Source organism: Musa acuminata, chromosome BXJ1-4 (genome assembly GCF_036884655.1).
Source record: "Musa acuminata AAA Group cultivar baxijiao chromosome BXJ1-4, Cavendish_Baxijiao_AAA, whole genome shotgun sequence".
Lineage (NCBI taxonomy): Eukaryota > Viridiplantae > Streptophyta > Magnoliopsida > Zingiberales > Musaceae > Musa > Musa acuminata.
Genome location: NC_088330.1, coordinates 43,317,172 through 43,333,785, shown reverse-complemented (window position 1 = coordinate 43,333,785; position 16,614 = coordinate 43,317,172). Strand labels below are relative to the sequence as shown.

The 16,614-nt window shown below is 38.1% G+C and overlaps 1 protein-coding gene across 2 annotated transcripts; it reads right to left on the bottom strand.

The window, feature by feature from the left end:
- Positions 1-2,783: 2,783 nt before the first annotated feature.
- LOC135586554 (nuclear pore complex protein NUP1-like) lies at positions 2,784-16,492 on the bottom strand. Of its 2 annotated transcripts, XM_065180165.1 has the most exons (10): positions 16,071-16,492; positions 14,083-14,126; positions 13,076-13,192; positions 12,314-12,490; positions 11,719-11,994; positions 11,495-11,578; positions 6,362-7,087; positions 5,763-6,202; positions 4,656-4,708; positions 2,784-4,496 (listed from the first exon to the last, which is right to left on the bottom strand). In XM_065180165.1, exons 1-10 carry the CDS (start codon positions 16,327-16,329, stop codon positions 3,130-3,132), a joined length of 3,543 nt encoding a protein of 1,180 aa, XP_065036237.1. In that variant the 5' UTR covers positions 16,330-16,492; the 3' UTR covers positions 2,784-3,129. The 2 variants fall into 2 exon arrangements, with proteins under 2 accessions (XP_065036237.1, XP_065036236.1); XM_065180164.1 differs by having other exon boundaries at positions 2,784-4,708.
- Between the last annotated feature and the right edge of the window lie 122 nt (positions 16,493-16,614).

Below are 16,614 nucleotides of genomic sequence, written 5' to 3'. Positions count from 1 at the left end.
CTGGATGATACCTAATCTACAGATCTAACTTATGTTGATAAGTTCTCTAGCTGACCTCTTTCGAGGTAATTGTGCTTCTTGGGAGCCACGAAAAGGACCCTACGGATTCTAGGCTATGTTCATAGAGCTGAAGCTGTACTGAGTAGATAGATCATATTCCAATCACAGCTAGGGTTTTCTGGGGTAATTGACTTCTGAGTAGCTTTGGATAGCTGCTATAGCCTATGAGTCCTTCGTCTACGTTCATAGGCTTGGACTCGTGATGAACTCCTCATCTGCTATTGCCATGGTGTTGTCATTCTCTACTGCATGCACTAAATGTCATCATATCAATCTATCTTATGGAAGATTTATCATCAAAATGCAGCAGCAAACTGAAAGAAAGCTTGACGGATATCCATCCAAGCCTGAATGACTGTTTTGATATTTAACATGTAGGAATTTAACGTAAAATAAAAGCATATAGATTTTATGTGTATAAAGAAGAATATTTCCTCATCTTATTTTCGAAGTTTTTGTATGATAATTCACATATAAAATAAGAAAAATACTTCCTTCATTGATTCGTAGGCGTGCTAATGCATGAGAGAGAGAGAGAGAGAGAGAGAGAGAGAGAGAGAGAGAGAGAGAAAGGTGGTGACGAAGTGTCGCTGTCAACATGTGGAAGGGTTAGTAACTCACATCAAGCCAAGAACACGCTCTCCCTGAATTTTCTCTTTCTCCTCTCCTTGGGATTCCTCATGACACACGATGCTGACTCGAGCGTGCAGCAGCAGCAGCAGAGGTGCAGGCCTGCTGCAAAAGAAAGCCAACCACAGACTTACCTTTCAAGAGCAGATGAGTGTGTACGCACTGTTCCTGCTTACCATTGCACATGGATTGGTGGATCCCAAAGACATGTTGAGCTTGTGGGCATCGGGATATCCTCGACGCCACGCCCCCCCATCTGCTATCTCAAACGAGAAAGCACGATTCATGATGACACCGAGTTAACAGCAACAGTGGAGAGACATGAATGTTAATTGTGGACTCACAAGAAGCAGTGGACTCGATAATGACACGATGATATGATGGGTGTTAAGAGTAGACTCGAGATGGCTTTGTGGAAGGTTGCTGACGAGGGATGCAGGCAGCGGAGGGCTGTTGTTGTTGTGGTGGTGGTGGTGGTCGTACATGCATGCCGGAGACACGTTTACGACGGCAGGGCGACGCCATGACTGCCCACCCTCCTGCTGAACCATGAAACTCGCGCTCTCGCTGCTGCTCCTCGGTTGGCCCTCTGTGTTGCAGAACCAGAGAGAGTGAGAGAGAGAGAGAGAGAGAGAGGATGTCCGCCAACTCTTTTGTCCCAAGCTCTCGTTTCTTTTGCTCGTCCGGTATACAAGAAGTAATTCTCGGAGGCTCGCAGCTTAAATTTCCTTGATTTAAAGAAGGGTCCGATGATGATGATGATGATGGTAGTCTCTCTCTCTCTCTCTCTCTCTCTCTCTCTCTCTCTCTTTTGTTTGATGTTCCTTTCGATGAACCCCACCAAGAGAGAGGTTTGTCTCTTTCTATCTTTCTGCAACAAAAGCCTGAAACGTCACTTCTCGTAAAGGGAGCATTATATTCTAAGTAGACTGCAAGACAGAACAAGCTGATTGTCCTTAGGGATTTGTCTCTTTCATCACTTGCTGAACCATTCTTGTTCTCTGCCGAGCCATTCTGTGCCCATCTTAGCGGGAAGACTGATTCATCTACGTATATCCATACACCATATAATGAAAAGGCTTGCATACATTCATATTATTGCAAATACACAAGCCAGCCAATGTGGTTATTGATGTTTCAGCACAAATTGATTAGGTGTTACAGATCTATGAACACTTGGAAGTGATCAAACTTGGCATAGAAAGAACAGTTGAGTACATTGTTGTCCAAATGCCACTGCTTTACGTAAGGAGTTCATAGCCAGCAGGTGATCAACAGTGAGAAACAAAACACATTTCATTCTGTAGAACATCTTCATCAAGTGTCAAGTTTCCATGGCAAGTTCTAAACCATCAAGTGATCCACTCAAGACATACTGAGGAGCATATAGTCTCACCAAACAGACCAATTGGTCCAAATGACAAGACCAAAACCAACGAGTGATCCACAGTGAGAAACAAACACAGGTCATTAGCGAAAAACATTTCTAAGCAAGTGCTCTTAAAAGTATGATATGTGATCTGAAAACACCGTGGGGGTTTAATACAAAGTTGTACTCCCTTCTGATCTCACCTGGTTGCCAATACTCATATTTGTTCTTGTGGTCTAAAATGGATTAGTAGACCATTTGTACAAGTGCCATCAAATTATGTTTGCACATAGATCAGCAATCGAGTAATCCACATGCTATGGGTGGAGCAAACTGTTGCCACACAATCACCTGGACAGCAACAAGTAGGAATCATACAGTTTCAAATGATCAATGGAGAAAATTCTGCCTGTCCACAAGTCATATGCATAATATTCTACAGGTTTTTAGAGGCTCATGTCTGCTATTGTTGGTACAACATACAGCAAATCTGTCTTCAACTATTTCATACCAACAACCAAGATTTTTTTCTAACCACCACTTATGAACTTATAACACATTCGACTACCTAATTAACAGCAAATCTCACATTCAATACCTAATTACAATCAATCCTTTCTCATGTCTGATCCATCCATGTCCTATTATGCATAAGTGAGAAAAAAAAAAGGTAAGATGTTTTTTGCTTTGATGAAAAAAAAAGAATGAACTCTGACAAATTGCATGATACTAATGTGGGACAACCCTCTTCACGGAACCAATTATACAAAAAGAAATATAGTGAGTTCTATGTTACAATAGTGAGGTACATACCAACACAGAGAAAGCATATCTCAGTGCCATTGATCAATACAAGTAGACCAAAATTGTAGAAATGAAGCCAACAGGTATATGGCGTGAAGGCAAGCTTACTTCAATATGGCATTCAGCAATGGCTGAAGCATAAAAGACTTGCTTCTTGCCTCCAAATGTCCTGCCATGATAGAGTAAACATGAATTTCTTCGGCAGCAATGCACAACTTTAATTATATCTGCATACGCAGCTAGATTTCTCTACGGGGGCATATGTGCTATTTTTTTCGTAGCCTATCCCGTCTGACTTTCACAATTTTCCGCCCAGACTTGTCGCCACCACCACTACCCAAAGAAAAGCTTCCTCCTTGAGGAAGTTGTTCAACAAGACTACCAGATGCCTGAAAGGGGGAACTTTGAGGAAGAGTGGGCTGCTGATGACTACCAAACTGAAAGAATGGGGAAGAAGTTGGCTGAGTCACTGGAGTACCAAATACTGTTATACTGGATGAAGTACTTGGTTGGCCAAATTGTGGAACCAAACTGCCTGCTGACTTGGCACTATCTTCAACCATGCTATCCACAACATTCATCTGATCGTTTCTAGGAGTCCCAGAACTAAAAGCAGTGGCTGGGCTTGATGAGCCAAATACAGGCTGTCCATATAAGTTTGATGAACTACTACCACCAGCAGAATTTGTAGAAAATGCTGGTGCTGACAATGAACTAAACACAAACGGTGAACCACCAGAACCTGAGACTCCAAATGCAAGTCCTGTAGATGAATAAGATGCATTTGAACCAAAAGAAGTACCAAAAGCAGATGATATTGATGATTGGAAGGTGGAACCAAACAAACTAGGGGCTGGTGCCAGTGCAGAGGAAGATGTGGCACTGAGGCAGGAAGAATTAGCACCTACTGAAGAAGAAAACAAATAACTTGAACTCAATAGATCGAAACCTGTAGTTGCTGCCCCAAACTGTGAGCTGCCTAAACTGGACGAGGACAAAACATTCAACCCAAAAGTCGGAGATGAACAGAAGGGCCCAAACAGACTTGATGAACTCTCAGAAATTTGTGAGATTCCACTTCCACCCTGAGTTGACTGAGTGCCAACACTTCCAGCAACGCCCCTGGTATTGTTGTCCACAACCGATGGGCTTGAATCATTAGATTGTGCTGAAGCAAACTTGAATGTGCTGTTGCTTGCACCAGAAAATGTTGATGCTGGTGCAAGAGCAGATTGGCTGCCAGCAGACACTGAAAATAGAGTTGATGCAGCAGGAGCAATAAAACTGCTTCCGATTCTTGAAACAGTTGACGTTGCCAGAATAGAGCCAGTGTTTGTTGCAGAGGAAAAGCTGCCTCCAAACATGAAATTTGCACTTGTACCTGGATTGGCAGTGTTTGTGTTGAATGGTGGTACCTTGCTATGCATTCCTTCAAAATCTGTTGCAGTAGATTTATCTAATGGTTGAGAAACTGAAGTGGGAGAAACCAGTAAGGCTGTTGACCCAAACTGGAGTGAGGGAACAGTGGAAAGTGGTGGTGATTCAGACGAAACAAATGTACTGAAGGAACTGGCAGAGACAGCAGTGACCGTAGAGAAAATCATGCTACCAGTGCTTCCAGAATATGCCATGACTGAAACAGCAGAAGATGCAGAAGGCAAATTTAATGATCCATTAGGCATGAATTCACTGTGGGAGGAACCAAAAGAATATACGACAGGGATATTTGATGTTGATTCATCTGCAGAATTATCAACTCCAACTGATTTTGACAGATTTATGGATATCTGACCTTCGTGTTTATCTGCATCAGAATCTTTTACCATTGCTGATGCTGTGGCATTGCTGCAGCATAAACAATAGCAGCACAATTATCTGGATATCAGTGGAACTCAAAACATTCATTAGGCCAAAAGCCTAGGTGAAAACTAGAATGTGGCTTCAAGTCTAATACGTTCATCATATAAAGAAACTAGCTCATTGCAAGACATAACTAGGACATACACCATCAAAAGAGATATTCTAGACTAATTTCATATGTTGTATGAAGGACATACATATTTGGCTCCTGAAATGTGATCAAGTACTTAACCTTTTCTTTCATAGATGATAACAGACTCCACATCTACATAAATCTTAGTGCTGTAAATGTAAAAAATAAATTTGTATTGCAAGGTTATTAAAGATATTATACATACCTAAAAGAGTAGGTGAGCAAATATGCTAAAATTTGAATGGTATTTAAACATAATAATATATATGCATCTACATATACAACCATGGGTGTCATGTGTAGCGATGTATCAAAATTTTAGTACCAAAAGATGAAACTGCATAAAGCTGTCACAAGAAATTATATCTGAGGCATGATCAGTCTGTTTCTCTTGAAAATAAATATATTTCTTGAAAAGATTACACTTAGAAATCATATAGCACTCAAGGGTTCTTAACCTAGCTTCAACTGGATTAAGTCCTATATGAGAATCTTCTGAATGTCCTCATAATGAAGTAATCAGTGTTGTTACTAAGTTTATAAACCTCTGTTTTCACTGTATCATGTTGATAAGTTCTCATTTGATTCCATATATGATTGCCAATAAAAGCTCACTCAGAAACCTAGAGAGTTTTTATCAATATCATGCATAAAGAAATATTACAGCTGAAACAAGAGTGCTAAATATTAAACCCCTCTAAGAAGAAAAGCCTCCTCAAAATAGTTATACATGTAATTTACCAAGATGTATTAGTAGCGTCAAACCAGAAGAAAGCAGCTTCTCACACACAATGAAACAAAAGAGGTTTTCGGACACTAATTAGATTAAAAAGGACTCAAACTTTGAGTAGATGATAGTATTGGTAATGAGAAAAAAAATGGCCAATACAAACAGTTAGAGCTAACCTTATGTCATTTCCTGGACCAGAAGTGGCACTAAAACTCCTCATGGTTGTGGTTGATGAAAAATCTGCTCTATTAGAGTCCTTGGAGCCAAAGCTAAACAAGGGTGCATCTATTTGTCCTTTTTGCATCGCTGACTTTTTTACTAATGAACTTGGCATAGTAGGTGTTGGAGGTATTTGAGAAGTACTGGGAGCAGTAGCAAAAGGAAAAGTGAAACCCTTGCCACTCTCAGCAATCGAATCAACAGAAAGCTTCAGATGAGCTGCCTTGGAGAAGTCGGAAGAAGATGAGGATAAGCTTGTGGATGTCATTGAGGAAGAAAAATTAGTTCTTATTATTGAAGGTCGGACAGCTTTATCTGTTATCTTCATCTCATCTTTGTCCTTCAATGGACATGAAGCATCCATCGAAGTATATGTATTACTCACATCTTGTGTATCCTTGACAACAAAGTAAAGACAAATACTTTAACATGCTTGAAAAGGCTAAGCCACATAAAATGGATATGTCAATAGGGCACTATTGACATATAACTTAAATCAGATTTTTCTAGTTAGATGGAACATTTTCAAATAACAATAAAAGAAGAGCTTCCACACCTTAAGTGCAGCAGACTGAAAAGCTAGCTTCTGATGTTGAGAAACAACGACAGAATCTGAGATCATGGCCTCTGCAGCAGCCTTGTCACACATAGCAGCTGTGACAGATATAACACCATCACACATATCATTGGCTTCAGACATTAATTTGACTCCTGAAATTGACACTGAGGAGCAATTCTCCTGAGGGAACGTGGCTGTCTCTTGTTTATAAGATAAAGAATTCCTGAAATCTGGCATAAGGGAACCCCTGAAAGAATCCAAATTATTGCCTTGAACAAATTTGCTTTTGGTGGAGTACATTTCCTCATTCCTGAGTGTCTGACCCGAGGATGCATGCATCACATTATCAGGTGATTCATCCAGAGTATTAGACTTTAGCTTAGATGTTTTTTCCTTTGGTGAAGGCACTAGCTTATCTAACTGCTGCAATATTTTCTTTTCCATCTCACTTGACTGAGGTGAAACAGTAGTAACAATGTTGTTAGAAATCCTGTTGTCTCCACTTTTTTCATGTCCATCCGACCAAATAGGCTTTTGAATCACTGATAAATCATCTTGAACATCCCTCTTAAATGGGGTCGAGGGACTATGATGAAGATTTCCAGGAAGGACTGAATGCATCACCTTTGAAGAAGGCTTCACAGTCAACTTTTGACGAATACTACGTATAGGGAGAAAAGGTCCAAGATCACTTTCCAATACCAAACTTCGTCGTTTGAAAACCTACAGTAAAATAAGACCAAGTTCCATTGGTCAGACAGAAGGATTTCAAATAACTAAAGTGCCATGCATTGTGCCAAACCATGAAAAGACTAACGCATAATGCAGCTAGCCTGAATGTGCATTTCCATGTGATAGACCACATTGTACTAAAGCATAATGATACATATTTCAGAATTCAGATAACCATCTATTTTTCCAATATATGCTGCAGTATACCATACTAGACCGAGAGGGGACTGATACAAAGTCTTTATTCAAGAATTACTTCTGTGAAGAGTATGACCATACAAACTTAACATGTGGTGCAAACATAGAACTTATGCACTCAGTTGCAAGGGACAAAATCAGTGTCATGCCTATGCAACACAGTGCATTTGAAGCCCAACAAATGCACAAGGCAAAATATATGCACTTATGCAGCAAGGCAAATTTATGGCACAATGTTGCTTGCTCCTCATATGACATCAATGCCATACAGAATGCACAGAATGGGAACACTGCAAGTGATGAGAACAACCCTACCCAAGGAAATTGCATGTCGAGTGCAATCCCTAGAAACAGAGGTTAAGCAATCACTATGGTTACAAAAGTACATGCCAATCAATGTTTTAAAATGGCACCCGAGCACTTGCCTAGGCGCTCATGCGAGGCGAGGCCCGAGCACCTCACCCTGAATCCAGTGATGCACCACCTGAACCCTGGCGCTAGGCGCCTCGGGCGAGCACCCAGTTGAAGGCAAGCAACCGAACTAGATGATCAACCTGAGTTCTATTAAACAGTAACTTAGTTGGTTCTATTGAACCAACATAGCAAAATAGTAAACCCTAAGTACTTCGCCACCCCGACTCACCTTTGGTCCCGTCACTGCCTTCATGGGCAGCCACTGTATCCGCAGCTGACACACAAGTCCGACACTTCCTCTACCACAAACGGACGGGTCCGAAGGTCCTGCTGTTGTAGTTTTCATGCGTAGTTCCTTGCGTCGCTACTTCCGTGCGCATCTCCTTCCACCGTCAAGGGACAAACCACTACTTCACCACCGACATAGACATATGAAGTTTCCTCCACCCACAACGTCGGCATCTGCAACTTCCTCCACCACCACTATCGCCATTTGCAACTTTCTCCGTCGCTGTTGCCGTCGTCTACGACTTCCTCCGTAGTTGTTGTCATCTAAAGGTTCCTCCATCACCGCCGCCCTCCTTCCCCACGTTCCATCATCGGTGACTCCTTTTCTCCCCCTCTACAGTTATGATTACTATTAACAGTGGATTAAATACTATTAATAGTGGATTGTTAATCTTTAACTGATATTAAAACTACTGTTAAGTGTTAACTATTGTTACCATATAATAAACTAAAACCGATATTAATCCTTAGAACTATTGACCTATTTAGAACTAATTCCTATTTAGAAATACTAATCCTTATTTAGCACTATTAATCATTATTTAGAATTGTTATTAATCCTTATTTAGCACTATTAATCTCTATTTATTTAGAACTGTTATTAGGGTTTTAGTATTAATGGCAAGTGTACAAAACAATTCACAAGATTCATCAAAAAATTCAAAAAAGGATCGTGCTTGGAAATACAATTATCTAAAGGATCCTAATGTAGTTACTTGCATCTTCCGTGACAAGACTACTAGATGTGGCATTTTCCATGCAAAACTACATCAAGTAGGGAACTTCAAGAACGCATCAGCATGCACAAAGTGTCCACATGATGTAAATATGGGATTTTACCCAAGGATGATGTTCAACATATTAGAGATGATGAAAAAGAAAATTATTCAAAAAATGCCAATGCTAGTGAGAAAAAAATACATGACAAAAAAGGAAAAGAAGTCATACTTGTTAATAAGGGTAAAAGCAAGGTAAGCAATACCGAATAATACCGCCCGATACGGGCGGTACGTACCGGTCCGACGGTATACCGATACGCGGACCGCTCACTACCGGGCGGAACGAATAATAATAATAAAATAAAAAATATATATATTTATTTATAAAATATTTTAGAAAAAGGCTCGACGACATCACTGAGGCGCTTATATATATATATATATATACCGCTCGGTATACCGTTCTGTACCCTACTAAGCAAACGTCGAAACGTCGGTACGGTACGGTATATCGAACCTTGGGTAAAAGAGGATTGATAGACTTATATATGTATCAAGGATCATAAAAACAATAAGGTCAAGCAGGAACAAAATTAAGACAAACAAATATAGGTGATGCTTATGATAAGAAAATAAAGGGAAGAACGATTCAGCACATTGCTCGTTTCTTCTATCAAGTCGAACTTCCCATTAATACTTGTTGTTTAGAAAGTTTTAAAGAGATAATTGAAGCTATTTGAATATATGGTGGAGGATTAAAACCTTCAAGTTATTATTATGAGTTACAAGTTTCATTATCGAAAAAAAAGTTGGATTACACAAATAACTTATTAAAGGACCACCAAAGAATCATGGGTAAAGCATGGTAGCTCTATTATGTCAGATGTTTGGACCAACAGAAAACATAGGAGTATAATCAATTTTATAGTCAATTGTTATTTAGGAATTATGCTTGTGAAGTCAATTTTATGGTCAATAATAAAATTAAATTTTGCAACCGAATGATGAAGTCTATTTGAAAATTTCATCCTGAACTTATAACAATTAACTATCAAAATTATTAGTTTGACTTATAGCGTTGTGGATTGTGAGCGAAACTATAGTGTCTTTGAGCATATAGGGATCGCAGAATATTTTCGTTTTAATTAATCTATTCTTTTTTAGATAGATATATTAATATATTTTTAATTCATACGACATAACATATTCACAAAAAGAGAAAATTTGTTACAGCGTCAACAATTACATGATCTAGTTTATATAAAGTATAATCAAGCATTGAAGACTCGTCATTATTTACGAAATAATATTGATCCAATGTCATTACAAGACATTGATGATTCAAATGAGTGATTAATGGGGGAAATGGGTGCGAACTTGCAAGATGTCAAAGAAGAGCTTTTATTTAAAGATGACAGCTTGACATAGGGAGATGTGACAAGATCCTCGGTTGTTAGAGAATTACAGACATATACAAGACAGAAGATGAAGACAAAATTGAGTGCAAAAGCCTCAAGCACAGGTGGTCTGCTATATAATCTATTGTGCTAATTTATAGACAAGAGGAAGAGAAAAATGATAAGTTTCAAAATACTGTGTTGACTCTGATGAGGATTGAATTTGATGTAAAGTTTTATTGTTTTCAATTTGTTGACATTTTTGTTATTAGAAGATGGATAATGTGACTTGGTATTTTAGATTTTTTAATTTAATATCATATTTTTATTTATATAATCATATTTATCAATTATATATTTTATATATTTGAATATTTTAGTGCGTCTCGCTTCATTCAAGTGGGCACCTAAGCGAGCGCCTAATGCCTCGAGCGTTTTGGTACCTTGGCACCTAGCGTTTTTAAAAACACTGATGCCAATTTTCTACAGGCTACATCATCATTGTGTAGTCGACAATTATTTTCGATACTACTCAATTATATTCAGCTTTTCGTACTATTATTTCAAATAAAATTACTATCTAATAAGCTAGACAAGTGTGTCATATAGTCAGATATAGTTAATTAAAACAAGGAAATAATAGAAGCAATTAAAATTTTGTTATGAATTGTATCACTGCTCAATATAATCTTGCCAAATGCAAAATAAAAAAACTCTAAAAAAAAGACGAGTTAATTTCCTCAGAAATCTACTTGCATTTATAGCATTTCTAACAATTTACACAAATGATAATGGACTACATCTTATATATCAATAAATTTGCTTGAACCAACATACTGGCCTACATCTTAATAATAACAAAATTTACTTAAACCAATGTCAATAGATTGTTAATTTCCTCAGATTAATATACTTGATTGATACAACTAGTAAAAGTCAGAAAATTATTTACTGGCAGTTATCTTACTCTATGACTTTCTTATACTCTTGTATTATAAATACTACATGAGCCTAATCTTCAAGTGGACAAAGTGAAATTTTTATTTGGGTAGGGTTACTGTTTCTTATTAGTAGAATGATTACTTATTTCATGTTTTATAATTGAAATTAGTTGTAACACTCAACACCTATTTTTGGAGCAATGGTGGCAACGGCTTTAGCTTTTATAGCTTAAGTCTAATTCAGATCCAAGAATTGGACAAGGAGAGATCCGGCTGTGTATTCAAATCTGCCCAAAGATTAAATGTTTCATTAAAGAGTACCCTACACAAATCTTAATCTAGAAGAATAAGCGATAAGACAAAATTATTTGAAAAGCTAACAGAATAGAATACACCATAACAAGGTGTTATGGTGTTACGAGAATAGAGCAAAGAAACCACCTGTCTACCCCCTAATTGCCTGGTGCTTTCTGGTGTCCGGTGTGACAAAGATCCAACACTGTCATCTTTGGAAGATCGCTCGCCCTGAAATGACAACATAATTAACTTGCTATGATAAGAAAATCATCCCTAAAAATTTAGGAATAGAAATTGTCATACATAGGTATAAATATTGCCACTATTTTCAGCCACATTATGTGAACGTCACCAACTACATCACTGACCTTAATATAGGGAGAGCAGGTCATTCTATACATTGTCGATCTACCAGAAGATCTTGGTGTCAGATAGCCACTTTCGGGAATTACAGTAGATCCAGAAAATCGAACAGATCTTGGACCTTTCAGGTCAAATGGTTTTGTAGCAGATGTTAAGCTAGTTGGAACTTTTTTATATTCATGAAAGAGATGGCTTCGCCAACTTAGAGCCAGAGGGGGTACTGTTGAAACCCTCGAACCCATATATGCTTTTGCAAGTTCCACTGGTGAAGCATCAGGAATCTGTAAAATGTCACCATGTTAGGTAGAGGTACTGCTGTCAGGTTAAACATCATTGACGAAAAATCAAACATCCCAAGAGGAAAAATGACAACATGTACATCAAAAAATTATTTGAGGAACAAAGGCATAAGATTCTGCAACTACTATTTCATGAACCCCATGCTTCAAGTACAGGGGGATAAAGGTAAAAACAAATTGTGATGATGGATTGATGTCACTTTCATGAATACATAATGCAAAACATTCACTATCCATGCAAAAAATTTCACAGAATTAAACAGGCTGAAAATGCAATACTGAGAGATAACAGTTTCCATACGGCTAGAGTATCTGGAGGGGTTCTGCGATCCTCATGTGGTATGGAGCTTTCTATTTCTTTTTCAGGTAGCGGAACAGTTGTTTCGTCCACTTTGTCATTATCAACTGCAGGTTTTGACATATCTGAATCCATAGTTCTTGAGCGCAATATCTCCATCAAATGCTCAAACTGAGCCCTGTAATAAATAGAACACATTAAAATTGAGTCATTGGAGAAAATATTTGTAACAGGCACTCAATAAGATTTAAGAAGCCAAAACTGAAGGTTGGATAATTCTTTAAATCATACAAGAGAAAACTATCAGGCTTTCATAAGACTACATAAAAATGGAAGAATGGCTCAACTTGCGCGAAGAAATAAACTTCAGGCAGCAGATTGAGTAGAAGGAATAGAAAACATCACTTAAGATGCATGCACAGGTCGTAAAAAATAAAATAAAACATGGGATGTATTGTCCCATTAAGGAGGCTGACAACAACAAAATGATGGGTCTGTAAAGCTCAAGAACCTTGAAGCTCCAATCTCAATATTGTGAACAGTTCAGACCCCTTGATCTAATCAGATATGAACTGCATCAACTCAAAAAACACGGGCTAGAACAATCATTTTCCTACGAGCAGAAGTGGAAAATATCTAATACTTCTGAGCGTAAGAAATACACAGAGTGCACCTACAAGCCATAGACATTTTGATGCATTACTGATGATAAACAAAAAACAGACTTGAAGTAGATGTGCAGCATCGGAAATCAAATACTTTCCTTGTGAAAGTTTTGTGCTCCAGAAGTTGTTCGAACTCCAAAAACATATTGCTGTCAAAATTATTTGTTGCATTGTTTCCACTGTCAGCTTTATTTTCCTGTAAGTCAGCTGACATTTCCTGCATAACAATTCAGAAAACCATGAAATAAGACGAAAGCATGGATGTTGATGGTCATGCTCTCAGTTAGACATGTAACCAACATATATATATGTTGTACTGATATGCAAACAAGAACTGTATCAAAATTCAAAACCATATCCAAGGGTGCAATAACAAAAGGAAACAATGATTCAGTGACTTTAAAAGCATAGAAGAATAATAATTTTACATTAGCATGTAGTATGCATGATACTTGTATGTAAACATAATTTCATGCATATATATAACTAGCATGTGGATGCTAGTAGTAGTTATAACTTATTAGAAGACTCAAAAATAAATGAGGCCCATTTCCCTCTATTTTAAAATAGATAATCAAAGAACAAGACAAATATCTAACATATAGATAGTGGTCAGCAGATAATTATCCAAAAAGATTCATTATGGTGGATCAGGGGTCCTAGTGAAACCACTGACATGGTTGTGGCATACAGGGATTCACCACAGATGTCATTAAGAATATGTTGCAATGTGCTTCATATTGTGTTGTGGTTATGATTCTTCAAGTCCCAATCTGATCAACCATGCAAGTTTTTTATTTACACAAAAATTCACAATCATATCATTAACAAAAAAGAAAAACGAAAAGAGCACCTTGGTGAAAAGAACAAAAACTTTTCACAAGCCCAACATTTGCATAATGATAGTAGAGCATGGGGATAAAACTCAAGTATTCATTGAGAATCAGAAATCAGAAAAGTTGGGGTCGTGTGATAAAGTAGATCCTTCAGGTCCAATAGTAAAAGTAATTCACACTGTAAACACAAAAGCAATATCATCTAAATGTTTATGTCATAAGAACCCTAGAAACTAAATGTCTATCAAGCATGATGTTTACTGTTGCTTACATCAGAAGATGCTTCAGCGATTTCTCTAGATTGTAAGTTTTCTCCTGCACATAAAATATCATAGGTAAAACATATTGTTATTTAGTTCAAAAGGATAAATTTCTATTAAATATTTGCACGATCAAATAAATCCAGTTAGACGAAGAAAAAAAGAACACTTTAGCACTACTGTAAATAATAGATGTATCCGAATAATAAAAAAGAGATGAATTTGTTAAATCTAACAACTGAAAAAACCATCACAAGCAGCAAAAAAAAAAAAAAGACTCATGGCCAAGCAAAGTGACCGATAGAAAATAAAACAGTGACACTTTCTTCCAAGGGAAAATTACAGTAAATAAAATATAAAACAGTCTTAAAAACACATACATAGAAAGTATCTGTCCAAACTATATAATTTACTGTGCTAATTTATTGAAACAATCTTAAAATCGTTCATCCAATAGTATCATATCAAAATATTTGAACCAAAAGGATATAGCTCCAATCAAAGCAAGAAAGTTGCAACCAAAAGGATATAGCTCCACATCACAGTAGCACCAGTGTATGCAAGATGCCTTACATGTAACTAAAACCCACGCATGTGCCTCACATAAGCATGGTAAAGCATGGAACAGTGGTGCACATCAAGTTATGTGCCTCGCAATGTATGAGGTAGCATAAACGCAGCAATTAATACCTCAATTATTATCACAACTTATGATCTGATCATTTGCATCCAAACTAGATCACTACCAATGCACTTGTTCAAGTAAACGGCTAGCTAACACACGGAATATAACAACATCATAGTCATACTGTAGACCCTTCCGTTTTACACATGCACATAATATTCCGCTTTCTAGATGCACTCAAAATCTTACAATGAGATATAGGCAATATCACATTCTCATATGTTACCATTATTATGATTCACTGACTTAACATTGCCAAAAAAAAATGTGGAAATTAAAATCAGGATAGACCCTTGCATAAGTGAACAAACTGATCAGCAGGTAAATTATAAAAAGACAATGTATGAGTAGACTTAAAGGTGTAAAGGAGCATCCTGTAATGAATCTGATCCAGGATCTCAAAATATCTATTAAAAACAAGACCCTGTAATTTGAAGAACCTTTCAATCAGAAAGGTGAATGCTCTCTTCAGAAAAGCAACCATGGTAGAGCACTGAAGTATGTATTGTTAAAAGAAGATAACGTGCTTTTGAGCAACAAAATTTAGAATTAAAAGCGGAAGAGCACCTCGTAATAGGATTATAAACTTTATCAAGAAGGTAAAGGAAGCAAGTTATAGCCAATACAAGGGATCAGAGGATACAATGAAAAGGATAGTCACAAAGTCAAAGATCAAAGCAAGTTTAAAGCGTGATCAAGAATGTGATATCCACATAACTCATAAGAACTCAACAAAAGGAGTCATATATAACAGTTCTGAAAGTGCCATATTTGGAGAAAGAAAAAGATAAAAAAACCTCTTCTTGAAAATAAAACATGCACTGCATTCAAAAGAGAAGATAAATCATTCATAAGCAAATACAACCATGAAATGAAATATTCCAGGTAAAATAAAAATTAAATGGATTACACAAAGAAAAATTAACTGATGCCGTGAGAAGAAAAATAAGAAAACGGAAGCTGTAACTGCTTGCGAGCGACAATGCAACGAGTGCATATTCACATGGTCGGAGATCGAAGACGTGGATTCAGACTATCTACCATGTTCAATTAGCGTCAATGATCCAACTTGATTTTAGTTGCTCGCCAACTAACAGATTGTCGAAAACCTATCACTCGAATAGATGAACTGAGTTTTGTTTTGCAACTAATGAAAACTACACTACTTTCCTCCCAACATTATCGAATCTAAACAAAAAATACCCACAATCAAAACCCTAGGCGTCAGTCCAAAAACCGTCGTCCGAGAACAACCCGAACAAGAAAAACGCATAGCCCCAAGAATCCAAGAAAGCAAAGCTACGACCACCAAACCTGGAGTTTCATCGGCCGGCGGCGCGGTGAGCCGCTTGCGGAAAACGGACGAGAAGAGCCGGGACGCGCTGCTCGAGATGAATCGTGACGCCGGATCGACGAGCTTCGCCAGCCACCCGTCGCCCCCGGGCTCCGGCACCGTGGTCGTGAGGCCACGGGCGGCGCTGGGGGGGCGGTCGTAGGGCGTTGCGGCGGCCCTGCGGAATGGCCGTCGCCGTAATTTCCCCCCGATTCTCCCATCGTAGCCCGATGTCGCCATGGGAACAACGCAATGGAGGGGCGAGAGAGGCCGAGAAGGCGATGGCGAGGAAAAAGAGGCGAAATAGAGGCGAAAAATCGAAGCTTCGAGGGGTTTAGTGCGGTGACGGTGGGAGAGAAGCCGGGGAGGTGGAGGAATAGAGAAAGGACTCTTCCATTTAGGTTATGGGACCGGTTCTACGCCGCCGCCGCCGTGGTATATTTATACGCTTACGGATCGACGTATCTTTGTACGTATTTTAGATCCTTCACTTAATGCGTAATATAATATTTCCACCCTAAAAGA

Bases quoted from the DNA above. Each gene is read 5' to 3' on its own strand.
- LOC135586554 (XM_065180164.1), bottom strand. From the start codon at position 16,329: ATGGCGACATCGGGCTACGATGGGAGAATCGGGGGGAAATTACGGCGA. The intron at 14,127-16,070 runs GTTTGGTGGTCG...TTTTATGTGCAG, and splicing joins GCCGGCCGATGAAACTCCAG to GAGAAAACTTACAATCTAGA. The intron at 13,193-14,082 runs GTAAGCAACAGT...ATTGTTATGCAG, and splicing joins TCGCTGAAGCATCTTCTGAT to GAAATGTCAGCTGACTTACA.